The 21,201-nt window shown below is 45.7% G+C and overlaps 1 protein-coding gene across 2 annotated transcripts in view; it reads right to left on the reverse strand.

Annotated features, from left to right (window-relative positions):
* FAM120C (family with sequence similarity 120 member C) overlaps positions 1-21,201 on the reverse strand; it is a 564,585-nt gene that overhangs the window by 445,474 nt on the left and 97,910 nt on the right. The window contains exons 6-7 of one of the 2 annotated variants that reach the window (XM_069209344.1): positions 19,227-19,309; positions 18,826-19,127 (exon numbers count right to left, since the gene is read on the reverse strand). In XM_069209344.1, coding sequence (XP_069065445.1) covers positions 18,826-19,127; positions 19,227-19,309 — 385 coding nt within the window. The remainder of the gene's footprint in view (positions 1-18,825; positions 19,128-19,226; positions 19,310-21,201) is intronic. The other variant, XM_069209345.1, reaches the window with a different exon arrangement.

Below are 21,201 nucleotides of genomic sequence, written 5' to 3' on the forward strand. Positions count from 1 at the left end.
AGTAAGTGTTTAGCATTTGGGGGTGAATTTCCCATTCGTGGACCTGTTGGTGATCTCGAGAGAGATGGTCTGCAAGTTGATTCTGGATCCCCGGAATAAACTGTGCTATTAGGCGAACGTGGTTGTGAATTGCCCAGCGCCATATTTTTTGTGCTAGAAGGCTCAGCTGCGGTGAGTGTGTCCCCCCCTGTTTGTTTAGATAATACATTGTTGTCATGTTGTGTGTTTTGACAAGAATGTACTTGTGAGTTATGATCGGTTGGAATACTTTTAGTGCTTGAAAAACTGCTAGCAGTTCCAGGTGATTTATGTGCAGTTTTGTTTGATGTACGTCCCATTGTCCTTGTATGCTGTGTTGATCGAGGTGTGCTCCCCACCCCGTCATGGAAGCATCTGTCGTTATTACGTATTGTGGCACTGGGTCTTGGAAAGGCCGCCCTTTGTTTAAATTTATACTGTTCCACCATAGAAGCGAGAGGTATGTTTGGCGGTCTATCAACACCAGATCTAGAAGGTGACCCTGTGCTTGTGACCATTGTGATGCTAGGCACTGTTGTAAGGGCCTCATGTGCAGTCTTGCGTTTGGGACAATGGCTATGCATGAGGACATCATGCCTAGGAGTTGTAATATCATTTTTGCTTGTATTCTTTGTGTTGGATACATGCGTTGTATGATCTTGTTGAAATTTTGAATTCTCTGTGGACTTGGAGTGGCTAATCCTTTTGTTGTGTCTATTATGGCTCCTAGGTATTGTTGTACTTTGCACGGCAGAATGTGTGATTTTGCATAGTTGATGGTGAAACCGAGTTTGTAGAGGGTTTGTATAACCTGATTTGTGTGGTGTGAGCACTTTGTCAGTGAGTTGGTCTTGATTAGCCAGTCGTCTAGATACGGGAATACGTGTATCTGCTGCCTTCTGATGTGTGCAGCCACTACTGCTAGACATTTTGTAAAGACTCTTGGCGCGGTTGTTAAACCAAACGGCAATACTTTGAATTGGTAATGTATTCCTTTGAATACAAACCTGAGGTATTTCCTGTGCGACTGATGTATTGGTATGTGGAAATACGCGTCTTTGAGATCTAAGGTTGTCATGTAGTCCTGTTGTTGTAGCAATGGTAACACCTCTTGTAGCGTGACCATGTGAAAGTGTTCTGATTTGATGTAGGTGTTTAGTGTTCTGAGGTCTAGGATTGGTCTCAGTGTTTTGTCCTTTTTTGGTATTAGGAAGTACAGTGAATAAACTCCTGTGTTTATTTGTGTTTCTGGTACTAGTTCTATTGCGTTCTTTTGCAATAATGCTTGAACTTCTGTTTCCAGAAGGTCTGAATGTTGTTTTGATAAATTCTGTGCTTTTGGTGGTATGTTTGGAGGGATTTGTAGAAATTCTATGCAATAACCATGTTGGATAATTGCTAAGACCCAAGTGTCTGTAGTTATTTCCTCCCATGCTTGGTAATAATGACCTATTCTTCCCCCCACTGGTGTTGTGTGGAGGGGATGAGTGACATGTGAGTCACTGCTTGGTTGTAGGGGTTTTGGGGCTTTGAAATTTTCCCCTATTCCTAGGGAATTGTCCTCTGTATTGGCCCCGAAAGCCTCCCCTCTGGTACTGTCCCTGGTAGCTGGACGGTGTTGTCTGTGAGGTGCTGGCTTGTGTGGCCTGACCCCGAAACCCCCCTCTAAAGGTTGTCTTGCGGAAGGTGCTGTAAGTGCCTCTGCTCTGCGGGGAGTAGAGTGCGCCCATGGCTTTAGCAGTGTCAGTGTCCTTTTTCAGTTTCTCAATTGCCGTGTCCACCTCTGGTCCGAACAGTTGTTTTTTATTGAATGGCATATTGAGCACTGCCTGCTGTATCTCTGGTTTAAAACCAGACGTTCGTAGCCATGCGTGCCTTCTTATAGTCACAGATGTGTTTTGTTCTCGCAGCTGTGTCCGCTGCGTCCATAGAGGAGCGTATCTGATTATTAGATATGTTCTGTCCTTCCTCAACCACCTGCTTCGCCCTCTTTTGTAGTTCCTTGGGTAGATGCTCAATGAGGTGTTGCATCTCGTCCCAATGGGCTCTGTCATAGCGCGCAAGTAGTGCTTGGGAGTTAGCGATGCGCCACTGGTTTGCAGCCTGTGCTGCGACTCTCTTTCCGGCTGCATCGAACTTGCGGCTCTCTTTATCTGGGGGTGGTGCATAACCAGATGTGTGGGAGTTGGCTCTCTTGCGAGCTGCTCCTACTACGACGGAATCTGGTGGCAGCTGTGTGGTGATGAAAACAGGGTCTGTGGGAGGTGCTTTATATTTCTTTTCCACCCTTGGCGTTATTGCCCTACTCTTGACCGGCTCCTTGAAGATTTCCTTTGCGTGCCGAAGCATTCCTGGGAGCATAGGCAAGCTTTGGTAGGAGCTGTGGGTGGAGGAGAGGGTGTTGAATAAGAAGTCATCCTCGACTGGTTCTGAGTGGAGGTTTACGTTGTGGAACTCTGCCGCTCTAGCCACCACTTGTGAATAAGCCGTGCTGTCTTCTGGTGGTGAGGGCTTTGTGGGATACACCTCTGGACTGTTGTCCGACACTGGGGCGTCGTATAAGTCCCAAGCGTCTTGGTCCTGGTCACCTTGGCTCGCGGTGGTGTGAGCCGGGGAATGTGATGGAGTTTGTGCTGGTGAAACGTTAGTTACAGGTGGAGGAGAGGGTGGCGGAGTTACCTTTCTCACCATTTTTGTTTGTGGTGCTTGGTCTGTTTGAAACTCCAGTCTCCTTTTTCTCCTAATTGGGGGAAGGGTGCTTATTTTCCCTGTTCCTTCCTGTATGAAAATACGTTTCTGCGTATGGTCCACTTCGGTGGATTGCAACTCTTCCTCAAATCTATGCTTTCGCATCTGAGAGGACAGTGATTGCTCCTCTGAATAGGAACCGGTAACTGGGTCGGTTGCGGCTCGTTTTGGCACCGAAACCCTGTCTGTACTCTTTTTCGGCTCCGAGGTGACTTTTTTCTTTTTCGGAGTCGAAACCTCTCGGCGTCGATCTTCCTCGGTGCCACTGTCTCGGCGTCGAGCCGTTTTGGCACCGCTATCTCGGCGTCTATCTTTTTCAGCAGCACTGTCTCGGTCCCGAGCAGGCTGCGTGCCGGTGTCTCGACCGGAGTCGGACGATCTCGGCACTGTTTCGGCCTTTTTCGGTGCCGACGGTCGGTCACCGAATTTATGGGTCGAGCCATGGCCTGGTGGCAGTGGCGTCCCCTGGGCCTTGTCACTTTTCTTGTGTGTTGCCTTCGACGTCTTACTCACAGTTCTTTGATCGTCGAATTCCTCGGAGTCCGATTCGTGGATCGAGAAGGCTTCTTCCTCCTCTTGTTCCTCGAACTCTCGGTGTGCTGTCGGCGTGGACGCCATCTGAAGTCTTCTGGCTCGACGGTCACGGAGTGTCTTTCGGGACCGGAACGCACGACAGGCCTCGCAAGTCTCTTCACTGTGCTCAGGCGACAGGCACAGGTTACAGACCAAATGTTGGTCTGAATACGGGTATTTGTTGTGGCATTTGGGACAGAAACGAAACGGGGTCCGTTCCATCTGCGTTGTCTGACACGCGGTCGGGCCAACCAGGCCCCGACGGGGGATCGAAAGCTACCCCGAAGGGCACCGGAGCTCTTCAAACTTCGATGCGGTGTCGATTCTAACTAAGCCGATCCCGAACGCAACAATACCGACGTAATCTTCCGATAGTTAGCTAACTTTCCGTTCCGAAACTCGGAGCGACAGGAACACGTCCGAACCCGATGGCGGAAAGAAAACAATCGAAGATGGAGTCGACGCCCATGCGCAATGGAGACAAAAGGAGGAGTCACTCGGTCCCGTGACTCGAAAGACTTCTTCGAAGAAAAACAACTTGTAACACTCCGACCCAACACCAGATGGCGGGCTATGCACAACATGTGTATCTACAGCGACAGATGCCATCGAACATATATATATATAGCATTTTTAGTAGACAAATTTTTCATACTAAACTCATATATACATGTGTAAAACAGCAATGTAGGCTATAATCATAAACAGGCTAAAATGCTTTATTTCTATGGAGTTTTTTTTTTTTTTTTTTTTTTTTAAATCTTTACAAAATTACAATAAGAGAATAAATATCTACCAAAGCCCCACAACTGGGCTTAGGGAAATAAGCAGTAGTAATCATTAGAGAAAAAAAAGAAAAAACTACATTGAAAAACAATGGAGCATTCTTAGCCAATAGGCTGCATGCAGGTTAACACAGGAGAACCATAAAAACTTTGGCACCGTGCCTTTAAGACCCTGAGCACCTCCAGTATCCCACCATGCCTCAGGGGTGAAGGAGAGGTGACAGTTGGTTCACAGTTAGGTCAGTACTTTTTTACGGTGACAATCTGTGTAGCCGATTCGAAAGATAGTCTGTCCTGCACTTCTAGGAGACGTGCGTCCGGGGAGGAGGGTGGGTTGTTTATGACTTTGATGAGGATACCCCTGGAAGAGAACTAGGATTTACAGGTAAGTAACTTATCCTTCTCTTCCAGGGGATCCTCATCAATAGTCATAAACAATGAATAGATTAGTAAACCCATCCCTGGACTCTGCGGACTGTCCAATAGAAGTGCAGGAATAGATATGTATCATGCGAACAAATTCCTCAGAGAAGCTTGCCCAACTTGGGCGTCTGCTCTTGCATCTGAGTCCAAACAGTAATGTCTAGTAAATGTATGTACAGACTTCCCTGTAGCAGCCTTACAAATTTCAGATATTGGAACATTATTAAGGAGGGCAGCAGTAGCCGCTTTTCCTTTTGTGGAATGCTCTTTAGGTCTAGCAAGTAGTTGTTTGTTAGCCAACTGGTATGCATTAACAATACAAGAAACTATCCATCTTGATATGGTTCGTTTACATGCTGCCTCTCCTGTTCGCAAATGACCATAATTTATAAACAAGTGGTTGGAATGTCTAATCAATTTTGTTTTATCCAAATAAAATGTGAGAAATCTTTTCAGATCTAGGGAGTGCAACTCTTTCTCCGCCGGAGTCTCCGGATTGGGGAAAAAAGTTGGTAGAGAAATAGTCTGATTGATGTGGAATTCTGACACCACCTTCGGTAGGAATGATGGGTGAGTTCGCAGAACTACTCTATTGTCATGAAAGACTGTGTACGGTTCTTTGGAGGACAAAGCCTGAATTTCACTGACCCTCCTTGCGGAAGTAATGGCTACCAAAAAAGCCGTCTTCCACGTCAGGTGTTGCAAAGAGGCTTTGTGTATAGGTTCGAAAGGAGGGCCCATAAGTTTTGACAGTACTATGTTCAGTTCCCATGGAGGGGAGGGTTTCCGAATGGGTGGAAAAACTTTTTTCAAACCTTCCAAGAAATCCTTGACTACTGGTTTCGTAAAGAAGGATTCCTGAGAAGGTGACTTACGATAGGCTGTAATGGCAGACAAATGTACCTTAATAGACAATACCTGCAGACCGGACTTTGCCAGATGGAGTAAGTAAGACAGTATGACGTCCTCCTGAGCCCGTATGGGATTCTGACCTTGCTGACAGCACCATATATAGAACCTCTTCCACTTAAACGCGTAAGAACACCGCGTGGAAGGTCGTCTGGACTCTTTCAAGATGTTCATGCACTCCTGCGAGAGCCCTAGGTGCCCATACTGCAGGAATTCAGGAGCCATGCTGTCAAGCTCAGAGAGGGTAGGTTGGGGTGCAGGACCCTGCCCTCCATCCTGCTCAGAAGATCCGGTCTGCACGGCAGCCTCCTGTGAGGTTGTTCCGATAGGTTGAGGAGATCTGTGTACCAGAATTGACGGGGCCATTGTGGAGCTATGAGAATCATTCTGGTGCTGGATCTGTAAAGTTTGTTGATCACTGCCGGTATGAGGGGAATCGGTGGAAAAGCGTAGAGAAATATCCCTGACCAGTCGATCAACAGGGCATTCCCTCGAGATCCCGGACGGTAGAACCTGGATGCGAAGTCTGGGCATTTCTTGTTTACCTCGTCTGCGAAGAGATCCAATTGAGGCCGACCCCATTTAGCGAAGATGTCTTCGACGACTTCTCCGAGTAGGACCCAATCGTGGGCGTCCTCTAGGTGTCTGCTCAGAAAATCTGCTTCCACGTTTTGTTGATCTGGTAGGTGAACCGCTGTAAGCGACATCCCTCTGGCCAGGAGCCAATGCCAGATTGTTTGGGACTCCCGAGATAGGGGTAGGGATCTCGTTCCCCCTTGTCTGTTCAAGTAATACATTGTGGTTGTATTGTCCGTTTGTATTAGGAGAGATTTCCCCTGAATCGATGGAGCAAAAGACGTGAGAGCCAGATGGACCGCTCTGAGCTCCAGCAGATTGATGTGGTACTTCCTTTCGTTGTCGGACCACAGGCCCTGAGCTTGAAGGGGACCTAGATGAGCCCCCCATCCTTGAAGAGACGCATCCGTTACCAGAGTGTCGGATGGAATTACCTGGTGAAACGGAGCCCCTACTGATAGGTGTGGTTTGTGCATCCACCATTGCAATGACTGACGTGCTGCTATCGGTAACCGCACTCTGTCCTCCCAGTGGTCTGTCCTTTGGCTCCAGTTGTTTTCCAACGCCTCTTGGAGGGGCCTCATATGTAGCCTGGCATTCGGGACAATGAAAATGCATGATGCCATGGAGCCCAGCAGAGATGTCACCTGACGGGCCGTAGGTGCGTCGGATCTTAACAGGTCTTCACACTTTTTCTTTATTGAGAATTGTCGTTCCTCCGAAGGATACACTCTTTGGAGCTCTGTGTTTAGTATTGCTCCCAGGTAGTGGAGGTTCTGCGTTGGAATCAAGGTGGACTTTTGGTAGTTGACTTGAAGACCTAGAGACTCGAAAACCTTGAGCACAATGTCCCGATGGGTTCTCGCCTGCTCCGGAGAGGAGGCTTTCAGTAGCCAGTCATCTAGGTATGGGTAAATGAAGATTTTTTGTTTTCGAAGATGTGCCGCTACCACTGCCACGCATTTCGAGAAGACGCGGGGGGCAGATTTCAGGCCGAATGGTAGCACTTTGAACTGATAATGCTGTGAGGCTATCTGGAAGCGCAGGAATTTCCGATGCTTGGGAACTATCGGGATGTGAAAATATGCATCCTGCAGGTCGATGGAGCACATCCAATCTCCCTGATGTAGCTGAGGGAAAATCTGGTTAAGAGCCAGCATCCTGAACTTTTGCTTTCTTATGTACTTGTTCAGAAGCCTTAAGTCCAGAATCCGTCTGAAAACGCCCTCTTGGCCTTTTTTCGCCACCAGAAAATAACGGGAGTAAACCCCCTTTCCTCTGTGCGCAAGTGGAACTTTTTCTATTGCCTTCTTTCGTAAAAGGGCGAGAGCCTCTTTGCGCAATAGGCTGACGTGAGATGGATTGCATTTGGCTGGTGGCAAGTGCGGTGGAGGTTGCCGGAAAAGAAGGGAGTAGCCATTTTCGACAATATTGAGCACCCATTTGTCTTTTGTGATCGAGCGCCACTCAGAAGAAAATCTGTGATACTTCCCCCCCACCGGAGTGGTGCACAGTGTTGAGGGAAGTGAGTTCTCATTGCTTGGCCGGCGCTTTGGGTGTGGACTGTTGTGGTCTACTTGACCCTCGTTCCCTTGTGGCCTTACAAGACTGAAAAAGAGGGCGTCCCTGCCTTTGCTGTGGTCTCTGGGACCAGTGAGGGGTTTGAACCTTCTGCTGGAAAGGGCGCCTGTCATAAGGCCTATACCTCCGCCTGAAGTCCTTCTTCCTTTCCAGGCCTACTGCCCTCATGGTGTCCACTTCAGTTTTCATGCGCGCCATTTCTTCGTCCGTATGGGTACCAAACAGCGAGTTCCCGTTGAATGGAAGATTTAGGATGCGCTGTTGTGCTTCCTGTTTTAAACCAGTCAATCTCAACCAGGAAGACCTTCTTGCACAGATTCCATGTGCGTACCCATGTGCAGCTAAGTCTACCCCATCTGCTGCTGCGCTGATGACTTGGTTGGATACCAGACATCCCTCTTGCAGGATCTCTTGGAAGTTCTGTCTGTCTTCTCTAGGTAATTTTTCTGTGAACCTGTTGAGAGAGTCCCACAGAGAACAGTCATATCTGCCTAGGAGTGCAGACGCGCTGGAGACCTTCATCACAGATGCCGCCGTGCCGCACATTTTTCTCCCCAGAGTGTCTAGATGTCTGCTCTCTTTGTCCGGTGGGACCGTGGAGGATGATGCCACTGAGTGAGTTTTTCGGGCTGCGGACAATATGACTCCGGCGGCGGATCAGTTCTTAGGAATAAAGGATCTTGTTCAGGCGCTTTATATTTTTTCAAAATCCTAGCAGGAACAGATTGGAGGGTGGCTGGCGCCAAAAAAGTGTCCATGGTTGGCTGCAACAGACCAGGCACTAGCGGCAGTAGTTTTTTCAAAACTGCTCTATGCTGTAGAGTCTCAAAAATGACTGATGAGGAGGTTGATGGTTCTGGAACCTCTATATTTAACTTCTGTGCTCCCCTGAAAAGCACCTCATTAAAAGTAGTGATGTCATCCACCGGTGAAACTCTAGCTGGTGGAGAATCTGTTAAGGTGGGGGAGTATCGTCTAACGGACGACCCTGGCGATGACCAAGAGGGCGATCTTCTGTGTCTTGATCGTGACCTAGATCATCGCTGGGAACGTGACCTGCTGCGAGACGCTGTAACAGAGCGCCCAGGCCTCGTGGTCGGTTGGCGAGAAGCAGAACGAGCCCGTCCTGCCCGCGCTGTCGGTGATGGTGTTCTCGGGAGAGAGGCAGTAGGAGAGTACATCCGTGAATACTGCGAATCCGGAGAGGCCGTTGGTCTGTTAAGGCTCTCCAACCATCTTGGTGACAAATTGATGGGTGAGACATGCCCCGACGATGCCGCTCTCGAACGAGATGAACCACTCCTTATGGAGACCACTGGAGATGGAGTAGTCTTATCTGCTGGCGGAAGGGTTCTGCTCCCTGCAAGACAGGTAAAACCTGTGTCGACGTCGACAGCCGTACTGACTTCGAAGGGAGCGCCGCCGGTTGTTCCTGTCTCGCCCTTGAGTGTCTCGACATTGAGTGTCTCGACGTCGAACGGCGATCTCTGGACCTCGACCTGCTCGCCGTCGTGTGCCTCGACATGGAGCGGTGGGCGGCCGACGGCGGATGTCCTCGCTCTCGCCGCTGTGGTGATTTCGACGCCGTCTCTCTTGACGTCGAGGGGTGCGAGGCCTTCGGCGGCAAATGGGCGCGCCGGCGATGGCTCGACGTCGATCGGCGGGTTGCCGTCGACGGAGATATGCCCCTGCGATGGCCATGTTCTCTCAACGTCGTATCCTTCGACGTCGGGCGGGTCGCCGTCGATCTATGGCGGTGAGATGGTGGCAGCGACGACGTCGACGGTGAACAAACAGGTACTTTCCTACCTGCTGACGTCGACCTACCCATTCTCTCCTGAGGGTGGCTTGTTGGCTGCCTGGGAAGCGAAGAGGGTGATGTTTTCTGCCTCTCGTGAAGCCCATGAAGCCTGATCTTTTCTCGGTCCTTCAGAGTCCTCTTTGACATGTTCTTGCAGTGTTTGCAAGTGTCAGGGCAGTGACTCTGAGGCAAGCACACAATACAAAGAGTGTGTGTATCTGACTGGGCCTTCTTCTTCCCACAGGAAGGGCATTTCACAAAAAGTGAAGGCATTTTTCTGTCAGGAAAAAACTTCCAAACTCAGACAATGATGTTAGATGTTGAGTAAAGTAGGAAAAAAGGCTGTTCTAAAGTATTTTTCTGAGAAAAACTCAGAAAAACTGAGAGCTCAATGCTCCAGGATCCTCTCAGAAGAAGCCGGAAAAAAGAACTGACCTAACTGTGAATCAACTGTCACCTCTCCTTCAACCCTGAGGCATGGTGGGATACTGGAGGTGCTCAGGGTCTTAAAGGCACGGTGACAACGTTTTTATGGTTCTCCTGTGTTAACCTGCATGCAGCCTATTGGCTAAGAATGCTCCATTGTTTTTCAATGTCGTTTTTTCTCTTTTTCTCTAATGATTACTACTGCTTATTTCCCTAAGCCCAGTTGTGGTGCTTTGGTAGATATTTATTGTCTTATTGTAATTTTGGAAAGATTTAAAAAAAAAAACTCCATAGAAATAAAGCATTTTAGCCTGTTTATGATTATAGCCTGCATTGCTGTTTTACACATGTATATATGAGTTTAGTATGAAAAATTTGTCTACTAAAAATGCTATATATATATTTTTCGTGCATATTTCATACTTTATATGTGTGTATTTTATATATGCTCCGGGGTCCCCGCACAAGGGCGGGAATATTCAATGTTTATGACTATTGATGAGGATCCCCTGGAAAAGAATGTGCAACACATCAGGAAGACACAGAAACATACGCGTCAGAATTGCCCTTACCACACAACAGAATGTTATATACTGATGGTTCGTCCCAAATAGATCAGCAAACAGGGATAAGGCACACAGGCGCAGCAGTAGTATAACAAACAGGAGTTCCACTAAAAGTCATGTACTCAGTATTACAGTATATACCACTGCCATCCCATTTTTCAGCACAAAGCTCTGATACAGGCCTTACAGATAGTACATCCAGATGATGTTACTGTTTATTCTGATTCAGCATGTCACTTCCACTGTACACTCAGGTCTCAGCAAATGGAAGAGACAGGGTTTCAAGAAAAGCGACGGTACGCCAGAAACACATGATCTCCTACAGGAACTGATTTCAGAATTAAAGAAAGAGGTGGTAGGGGGAGGGGGGACAAAAGCAATAGTGAAATGTCAAGCACATACTAATGGGTTAGATACCATTTCCCAAGGTAATGACATAGCAGACAATGCAGCTACAAAGCAGGACAGATGTCCTCTAGAATATGTACTGTGACAGAAGGGCACTTTGAAAATACTGACGTATGTTATCTCGCGTTAGCAGCACATCATTTGCAGGACATACAGGAAACCGTTCCCGTGGAAGAGAGAGAAGTTTGGGACAATAGAGGATGTATGGTTTCAAGTGATTTTCTGTATCGATATACAGACACAGGAAAACTAGTGATACCACAGAGGTTGTTCCATTTAGCACTGACTCAACTACATTTGCCATCACATCTACCAAAGAAAAAACATATATACTTTCAGCAGATTGGTTTGTTCCAGAGCTTCTTAAGTTAATAGACATATTTTACACCAATGTATCATCTGCAAACAGTATGATAGCACAAGACCAGCAACTAAACTTTTATCCTCCATTCCATGACCCGAAGGCCCTTTTCAAGAGTTACACATAGATTATGTGGACATGATTCACAGATGCCAAAACATGAGATATTTGATTATAGTCGTCTGTCCATTCTCCTGACGGATAGAGGCAGGACCTTGCCACAGCCAAGATGCAAAAAAGTGCAGCTAAATCTTTAGTTAAAGAAGTTATCCCAAGATGGGGAATTCCAAAAGGGATTCGCTCCGGTAATGGGAAACATTTCGCCAGCAAAATATATGAGCACATGACTAAATTGTCAGTCACCTTGAATGCAAATTGGATTTATTGTTTGCTACCAGCTTTATTTTCCCTAAGGAATGCTCCCTCTTCAGACCATCATTTGACACTACATCAAATAGTCATAGGCAGGTTAATGCCTATGGGCTTTGTGCCCCATAGAAACAATACTGATGCACAAAAAACAATTGGTTTAGTATGGCAAGAGACGTAAGCATATATGAGTGCATAAACACGTGTTGTGTAAGTTTTCTCAAAGCAGGTTCGGCTTCAAAAAGTGAGCTCCATCGCCCCACCAGTGGTACCACAGAAGAACATCTATCCCAGATAGATGCCAGGACTTTGTGAAGAACTTTGTGCACCAGTGGAAGGATCCACAACTTCTCTGCCTCTACAAAGTGATTCGAGTAACACCAACATCAGTAAAGGTCTAGGGACTGAAGCACTGGATTCACTTATCAGATGTATGACTGTCCCAATACCGCAGCCTTTCTCCTCAGGAGTAAGGAGAGGGGGGACGTTATTCTTTGTTGCTTATTGTTTTTGTTTGTGATGCTGTCTCTCACACTCATAAAGGGTGAGATCCCGCTAGACAGTCATTTTCAGATGTTGCTGATCCCCTCCTTACAAGATAAGGGTCTGCCAAGTAGTAAAAAAAAAAAAAAAAAAAGTTGTTGATACCCTCCTTACGAGATAAGGGTCTGCTAGGTAGCAATGCAATTGTAACACCACAAGCACCTAGGGATTATAGGCATATATCTGCCAAATCACCTAAGCAAAAAGAGAACTTACTGACCATCTCACTACACCCATTTTTGATGACGAACACTTGGTATAGAAGTTTACATACTACTGTCAGGGAACACTCAGATAAGACACGTTTTGTTTGCTCGTTAATACCACATGAAGCAGATAGTACTGAAATGGAGAGTGAAGGAGCGAACCAACCCCACATGTCTATTAGTATTAATGTCCTGCTCCTTTGGGGGCAGAAAACAGTATTCCAAATATTCTTTCAGGGCAGTAAAGATGAATACCACAGCAGTATTAGGAAGAACAATGGAGCAGCACTGTACCAATGGGAGTAAAATAGCACAGCGAAAGAACGCGAAAAATGGGCTACACTAACATTTAAAAGGAGCAGCATACGAGAACAGGCAATGGGTTTTCAATACTAGATCTATTTGTCCCTCCAAAGTGTTAATAAAGCAAGTAGCTTTCAATGCTACAGATTATAGGGAAACCAAAACAGGATGTAGTCCTATATGGGACCAGGAAATAACAAGTACGACATATTTTGACTCAATACCAGCACCAATACATATTTTTCCAGGGTTGAGTTATACTATATGTTTTTGAGGCAATGGGACACAACTGGTAGGTAGGAACAAAAAGTGTCAAATTACATTAACCGCTTCTGTGCTGGGGATGTAATGGTTACGTCCACCGGCACAGTGATCATGTGCCGAGGACATAACCATTACGTCCTCGGCACTAGCGCTCCCTCTGTGGGCTTCCCTCCCACACCCCCAAGGCAGGGATGGTAGGAGAAGCCCTTCCCCTTCCACCCCCGGCCCCCCCAACCCCCCCCTGACACCCACAGTGACATCTGATGACGTCAGCATGCATTTGCGTGCTGACCTCATCAGAGGCCACTTCCCCATGGGCAAGGGTTGCTCCCCAGGGGGGCAATATTTTGCAAGGCCTTTTCTGCCCCCCCCCCCGGGAAGATCGTCCTAGTGTTGTTAGGCCGATCTGCCCCGGGGGGGGGCAGAATCCACTAGGCGCCAGTGATCTTTTTTTTTTTTTTGTTGGGGAGCGACCCCTTAGGCAAGGTTCGCTCCCTAGGGGCCAAATTATATTTAGGCCATTTCTGTCCCCCCCCCCCCCCCGAGACCAGGGAAGTTTTTTTTTCAAAAATAAGAGGGTAGGGGTATGGCCATACCTACACCCCAAATAAATGGGGCCAAAGTTGTTCTGCCCACCAGTGGGCAGATGGGGCAGACAGTCTACTAGATGCCAGGGAATTAAAAAAATATATATATATATTGGGGTGGTGGCTACAAACCAGTATGAGCCTGGTTATGCCCCCACCCCAACTGAAGGGGGGGTAACATTCTTTCAGCTCTCCCCTGCACACTAAAACATCTTATCCCACAGCAAGCAAGAAGACATTTGATTATTCTGGGTTTTGGTTTTACATTTGGGCCATGAGAGCTTGGCTAACTCTCAAAATCGTCCCACTTGGAATGGTGAGGGCTGCACTTTATGGACTTTGGGACGCTGCCATGTAGAAAAATCCACAACACCTAGACACATCTGCAAACTAAACATCTTGGTGATTCCAGGGTGGTGTGTTTCACATGCACCCTGCACCATTTTTGTGCCCACAATGCCCTGCAAACCTCCAACTTTGCTGGAAATCACACATTTTTCCCACATTTTTGTGATGAAACCTTCCGGAATCTGCAGGAATCCACAAAATTCCTACCACCCAGCATTGCCTCATCTATACCGATAAACATTCTACTGCACTTGTCAGCCTAAAAATGTTTTTTTTTTGCAAACTACCCTTTTGGACTCCGTTTGGTTCCCCCTCAATTTCGACATGTTTTTGGCTCTTCCCTTTCACAAGCACTTGGCCCACCTACACCAATGAGGTATCATTTTTACCGGGAGACTTAGGGGAACATTGGGTGGTATGAAATTTGTCCCAGTGCGGTGATCCCACACTGAAATGTGGGAAAATGTGATTTTCTTTTTTAGCTAAATTTGAGGTTTGCTGAGGATTCTGGGTAAGAAAACATTAGGGGATCCACGCAAGTCACACCTCACTGGACTCCCTCGGGTGTCTAGTTTTCAGAAATGTCTGGGTTTGGTAGGTTTCCCTAGGAGGCTGCTAGGCCCAGGGCCAAAAACACAGGTGCCCCCGCAAAAACAGGTAGGTTGGTATTTGATAATTTTGATGTGTCCAGCTAGTGTTTTGGGGCATTTCCTTTTGCGGGCAGTAGGCCCACCCACAAAAGTGAGGTACCATTTTTATCGGGAGACTTGGGGGAACGGTGGGTGGAAGGAAATTTGTGGCTCCTCTCAGATTCCAGAACTTTCTGTCACCGAAATGAGCAGAAAAGGTGTTTTTTTGGCCAAATATTGAGGTTTGAAAAGGATTCTGGGTAACAGAACCTGGTCAGAGCCCCACAAGTCACCCAATCTTGGATTCCCCTAGGTGTCTAGTTTTCGAAACTGCGCAGGTTTGCTAGGTTTCCCTAGGTGTCGGCTGAGCTACAGGTCAAAATCCAGCTAGGCACTTTGCAAAAAACAGCTCTGTTTTGTTTGTGAAAATGTGATGTGTCCACGTTGTGTTTTGGGGTTTTTCCTGTCGCGGGCGCTAGGCCTACCCCCACAAGTGAGGTACTATTTTTATCGGGAGACTTGGGGGGAACGCTGGGTTGAAGGAAATTTGTGGCTCCTCTAAGATTCCAGAACTTTCTGTCACCAAAATGAGAGGAAAAGTGTTTTTTGGGCCAAATTTTGAGGTTGCAAAGGATTCTGGGTAACAGAACCTGGTCAGAGTCCCACAAGTCACCCCATCTTGGATTCCCCTAGGTATCTAGTTTTCAAAAATGCGCTTGTTTGCTAGGTTTCCCCAGGTGCCGGCTGAGCTAGAGGCCAAAATCCACAGCTAGGCACTTTGCAAAAAACAGCTCTGTTTTCTTTGTGAAAATGTGATGTGTCCACGTTGTGTTTTGGGGCAGTTCCTGACGCGGGCGCTAGGCCTATCCACGCAAGTGAGGTACCATTTTTATCGGGAGACATGGGGGAACACAGAATAGCAAAACAAGTGTTATTGCCCCTTTTCTTTCTCTCCATTTTGTCCTTCCGAATGCAAGACAGTGTGTAAAAAAGACGTCTACTTGAGAAATGCCCTGTAATTCCATGCTATTATGGGCACCCCGAAATTCAGAGATGTGCAAATAACCACTGCTTCTCAACACCTTATCTTGTGGCCATTTTGGAAATACAAAGGTTTTCTTGATACCTATTTTTCACTTTTTATATTTCAGCAAATGAATTGCTGTATTCCCGGTATAGAATAAAAACCCATTGCAAAGTGCAGCTCATTCATTGGCTCTGGGTACCAAGGGTTCTTGATGAACCTACAAGCCCTATATATCCCGCCAACCAGAAGAGTCCAGCTGACGTAACAGTGTATTGCTTTCAAAAATCTGACATCGCAGTGTGCAAAAGTTACAGAGTAAAACGTGGAGAAAAATGGCTGTTTTTTTCACCTCTATTTCAATATTTTTTTATTTCAACTGTTATTTTCTGTAGGAAACACTTGTAGGATCTACACAATGACCCCTTGCTGAATTCAGAATTTTGTCTACTTTTCAGAAATGTTTAGCTTTCTGGGAACCAGCACTGGTTTCTCACCCATTTTGGTCACTAACTGGAAGGAGGCTGAAAGCACAAAAAAATAGTAAAAATGGGGAATGTCCCAGTAAAATGTCAAAATTGTGTTGAAAAAATGGGGTTTTGTAATTCAAGTCTACCTGTCCCTGAAAGCTGGGAAGATGGTGATTTTAGCACTGTAAACCCTTTGTTGGTGCCATTTTCAGGGAATAAACCACGAGCTGCCTTCTGCAGCCCTTTTTTCCCATTTGTTTGAATAGAAAACGAAATTTTCACTGTATTTTGGCTAATTTCTTGGTCTCCTTCAGGGTAACCCACAAAGTCTGGGTACCTCTAGAATCCCTAGGATGGTGGAAAAAAGGACGCAAATTTGGCGTGGGTAGCTTATGTGAACAAAAAGTTATGAGGGCCTAAGTGCGAACTGCCCCAAATAGCCAATAAAAGGCTTAGCACAGGAGGGGAAAAGGCCTGGCAGCGAAGGGTTTAAATCTTCAAAGCCTACAAGAAGGAACAGCAGCATTAATGGATACGTACTGGGCATGTGGTACACAATCACATTATCAAATGCCCAAAAATTGGCAGGGTGTTTGCTCCCTTGTTCTGCTGATGTCCCAAACACTAGTGGCACCATTACATGAAAATGTCACAGTGGAAGACATTTATGTGCATGCACAAAAGAGAAAGCATGCCCTAACACACAGGTTGAAGACGTGCATTCGTCAACAATTTGCCCTGGACGTGAAAGGTGTGCCAGAAGAGTTTCTACTATTCTCCGAAAGTGAGGTTTTGGGTGCGAGTATGCCCTACCGGAGGACCGATTCCAGTGTTCCAAGCAGTTGCTAATGCCAGATGTCTGCAGCAAACGACATGAGCTTATGTTATTAGTGAATCGCACAGATGATGGTTTTAATGCTATCAGAGAAGAATCAGGGGCAATGAGAATAATGGTGATGCAACATTGTGTTGTACTGGATTTACTAACGGCCATGGAAGCTGGAGTGTGTGCCAAGATTGGCTCCTCCTGCTGTATGTTCATTCCAGGAAATAATGAAGACAACGGTACCCTATCCAAAAGCAATGCTAGCTTTGCACACTCTGAGAGAAAATATGGCAACGGAACAAATCAAACCTATGGATTGGTTTTCAGGGTGGTTCTCATGGGTACCATCCTGGATATCAGGGTTCCTTAAAGCCCTCCTGCCCATCATAATAGTAATACTGCTATGTTGCTTCCAAATAATACTACAATGCTGCCAGAGAGAGATGGCAAACATTGGCAGAGTAGGAATTAATTTGGTTAGAACAAAAATTAGGCTAATGGACAATTGGGGACAGCCACAACATCACCAGCATCAAATAGGTGTCAATCAATTGACAAGAGGGGCGAATGAGGAAATAGAAATGTATACAGTAACTCCATTTTGCGAACAGAGTCCATCTTGTACAAAAAATATGTATGAGATAGCAATGGACACACCAGTAAACTATGTGTTGAAACCAGCGTTTCTGTACATGTGCTAGTCACAGACTCCATCTTGTACAAAAAACATACACTTGAGACAGAAATAGACACCAGTAAAATGTGCTGAAACCGGAGTTCCAGTACATGTGATAGTCAAACGGTGGAACCGTGACTTTGGTACAAAGAACACAATCCGGTCCAAGAAATAACCTACTGACCTTTGTACTCAGCTGAGCGTATATGGCCTAGAGGGAAGTTAGTGTTTAGCCCAGGGATAAATAACTGACACTCTCAGTACAAACAGGGTGTTGTGACTTTGAGGATCAGCAGAAGTGCTTGTGGTGAGCAATGGAATGTGGCAGAAAGCAAACCATGCAAATCATTGTGTTTGAAATCTATATAAGTTATGTGCGGTTGGATATGCATGGAGACTTGTCAAATGTGTCTCTGCATGTGATACTTCAGCAGGGTTCCTGGCCCTAAATGAAAGTGATCCCAAGAAACCAAGACGGAAGACTGGAGTGATTTTTGATGGGCAGAGGGAAATAAAAGTCCACATTTTGACAACAACACTGAAATACTCTGCCTTGAGATACTTAAAACTCCCATTGCAGAAAATAGTCTAGTTCACATGAATGTACCTGCACCAACAAATTACAGAATGCAAGTTCCAGAAGAACTTATGAGCTCTAAACGGGCAAACACCAAACACCTTTGCACTAATACGGTAAGACTGTAACATCCAAAGCCACTGTAAAACATAGCAACTTAGTTTCAAATGCTTCAGCACAGCACACGTGCCACTGACTACCAGAACTCACATTTGTTGCCACTTGCCTTATTATGAAAAGAAATTCAACACTTTTTATCTTGTGGCTCTGAATCATTCATGTCACTTTTAAGATGAATAAGGTCCTGCTAGACACCAGCTTTGAAAACTCCAAGAAGAAAAGAGGGCAGCTCCATGACAGTACAACAGGATGTTGCTTCCCAATTCATCTGAAATTACAACAGATATGCAAAGAAAGGGCACAGCACAACAACACTGACAATTGTTATGAGGAATGTGATTCATATAATGATAACCCAAGGCAGAGAGAGAGGAGCAGCCACTGTACAACAGAACAAGTCTTGCTGCACTATACTGCTTTCAAATGCATCTGACATTGTCAGAGCAATGCAAACAAAAAGCATACCACATAGCACACCAGCAGCGACAATTAATAAAAATGTGATTCATATGTTGACAGCCTACAGACACCATAATTCTAATAGAGCAATACCTTCCAACACACCTTTTCAGAAGCATTGACCCACATATAGCATTAACATGGTCCTTCTACCTGCCTACAACTACTGATCAAACGGGGGGCTGGGAGAGCACCTGGGTCATTCTGAACACATGAAATGTGCTAGAACGGGTGGGTTACAGTGCTTACTTGGAGCTGCCTCCGTTATGCTCCTCGTCATCTGAGGAAGTGGTGGGAGAAGAGCCTGGCCCAGAAGGAGACGCTTTGGAGGTCAAATGATTAGGAAACTTGGGGGCAGGCGAATCGTGGGAGACTGACCAGTTGTTGAAGGGAGCCCCCTTCAGCATGGGCTCATCCGGGAAAGGGGGCATGTTGCTGAGGTGGTGGTGGTGTTGCTGCTGGTGGTGGTGAGGGCTGAAGAGCGAACCCGACATTGGTCCTGGGGGAAACGAGTGCTGGTACTGCAACTTCTGTGGCATCTGGTGAGAAAACTGAAGGAAAATAAGATGGTGAAAAAACGAGACAACATACAGTGGGCTACTACAAACTGTGCAAATATAAGAAACCATCCAACCACTTGAGTACCTTACCATGTGCTTTCCTGTTGGCACCCCGCCCATCTGATTAGGCGGCATAGGAGGAACTCCAAACTGATTTTGCCCATATCCTGAAACTAAACCAAGATAACTACATTACACTAAAATATACAGACAAATCTAAGACATCAGGCTTAGTATTTGACCACACTGCCTTACAATTATGACTTTAGCACTTTAGAGCAGAAGGAGCTGGTGCACAGGTGAAAAAGTTATACACCTGTAACTATGTTTCTTTTTCGCATCTTGATCCAACGTTTCATCTGTGAAAGCCACATCAAGAAAAGAGTGAATGGTGAGCGCCTAATGGTGTCCTCCAATTAGCTACTTCATGTGTGCCTTGGAGAGGCACACTGGCAGTTGCTGCTGCCTTGGATGCTCTTTGCCTTGTCAATAGTGTCATCTTTCTTCCCAGCAACTGTGTTTCCCTGACCATACCAAAATATATTGAAAAATGTAATCTGTGTAATCCAATTGGCAATGCTGAGTTTTTGAAGTCGATGAACCTATCCATACAACAGTACACATTTCTTTCACGTCCAGTATACACACGTCACTGACGAAAACGCTTAAAAATACTACCTTGCAAAAGGCTGCTTTGTAAAACATTATGGTTCAAGCATTGTATGTGAAACTGGTTACCTGTAACTATGCTTTTGAAGCACTAATCACTTATGGATTTGCATGTTTTGCACAATCCTGCCATCAAGTGGTTGGGCCTGGAAGTGTTTTCCTCAAAACTTTTTAGCTTGTGGGTGGAAGTCAAATGCAAAGTCCCTATTTAATGTCAACCGTACTGAGACAATGCCCACATGCATGCCTAGCATCTTAGGTTCTTGCTTTTCCTTCTACGAACCTTCTGCGATAGGGAGGAAGGGCTGCACGTGAATCGAGAGGAGCATCAAGCTTTATAATCATAATTACATGTAACTAGCTTTGTTTGTAGTATGGAATCTTTCTAGATTCACACTGTAGGAAGCGGTCTCTGTATGTACTATATCAAAATTATATATAGTGTGCACAGATTCCAGGGGATCCCCAGAGGCTTAACAGAGGCTAAAGGAGATAATACTAATGTGCTCTTTTGTGGTTGTGTGGTCCAGCAGTTAGGCTTTTCAGAGGGTAGTGCAAAGCATTTGATGTACACACACAATCAATAAATGAGGCACACACTCAGTGACCAACTCCAGGCCAATGTATTTATATGGGAAAAATAGATGTTGTTACTTTATTTCTAGAACCAAAAAGTTCTAGTTGAAAGTAAGTACATTTGCAAGTAAGTATCAAACTTGCGTATCAATAGCACTTTCTTTAGATTTGGCAAAGAAAACGGTTTACAGGCAAGTATCACTTTTACAAATTGACAGTGCAATTTTCAGAACAGTCCTAGTGAAGTTTTGTGGTAAGTACTCAACTTACAGCTCCAGTCTCCAGGAGTGGGATGTTGCAGTGATGGATAAGTTACTTACCTGTACATCCTACTTCTCATCCAGGGGTATCCTCATCAAAGTCATAAACATTGAATATTCCCGCCCCCGTGCGGGGATCCCGGAGCATATACAAAAACACACATGTATAAGTATGAAACATATATGAAAAAAATAGCATTTTTTAGTAGACAATTTTCATACCAGATTCATGTATACATGTGTATATCAGCAATGCAGACTATATTGATAAACAGGCTAAAATGCTTTATTTCTATGTTTTTTTTGTGTTTTTTTTAAACTCTCTCCTTTATAATTACAAGAAAAAACTTTCTAAAGCCCCATAGCCGGGCACAGAAAAAGAAGTACCAGCAACACATGTGAAAAAAGAGAAAAAACTACATTGGAAACAATAGAGCATTATTAGCCAATAGGCTGTATGCAGGTTAATATAACAGAACTACAAAATTTGGCACCGTGCCTTTAAGACTCTGAGCACCTCCAGTATCCCACCATGCCTCAGGGGTGAAGGAGAGGTGACA

Source organism: Pleurodeles waltl, chromosome 10, assembly GCF_031143425.1.
Source record: "Pleurodeles waltl isolate 20211129_DDA chromosome 10, aPleWal1.hap1.20221129, whole genome shotgun sequence".
NCBI classification, from domain to species: domain Eukaryota; kingdom Metazoa; phylum Chordata; class Amphibia; order Caudata; family Salamandridae; genus Pleurodeles; species Pleurodeles waltl.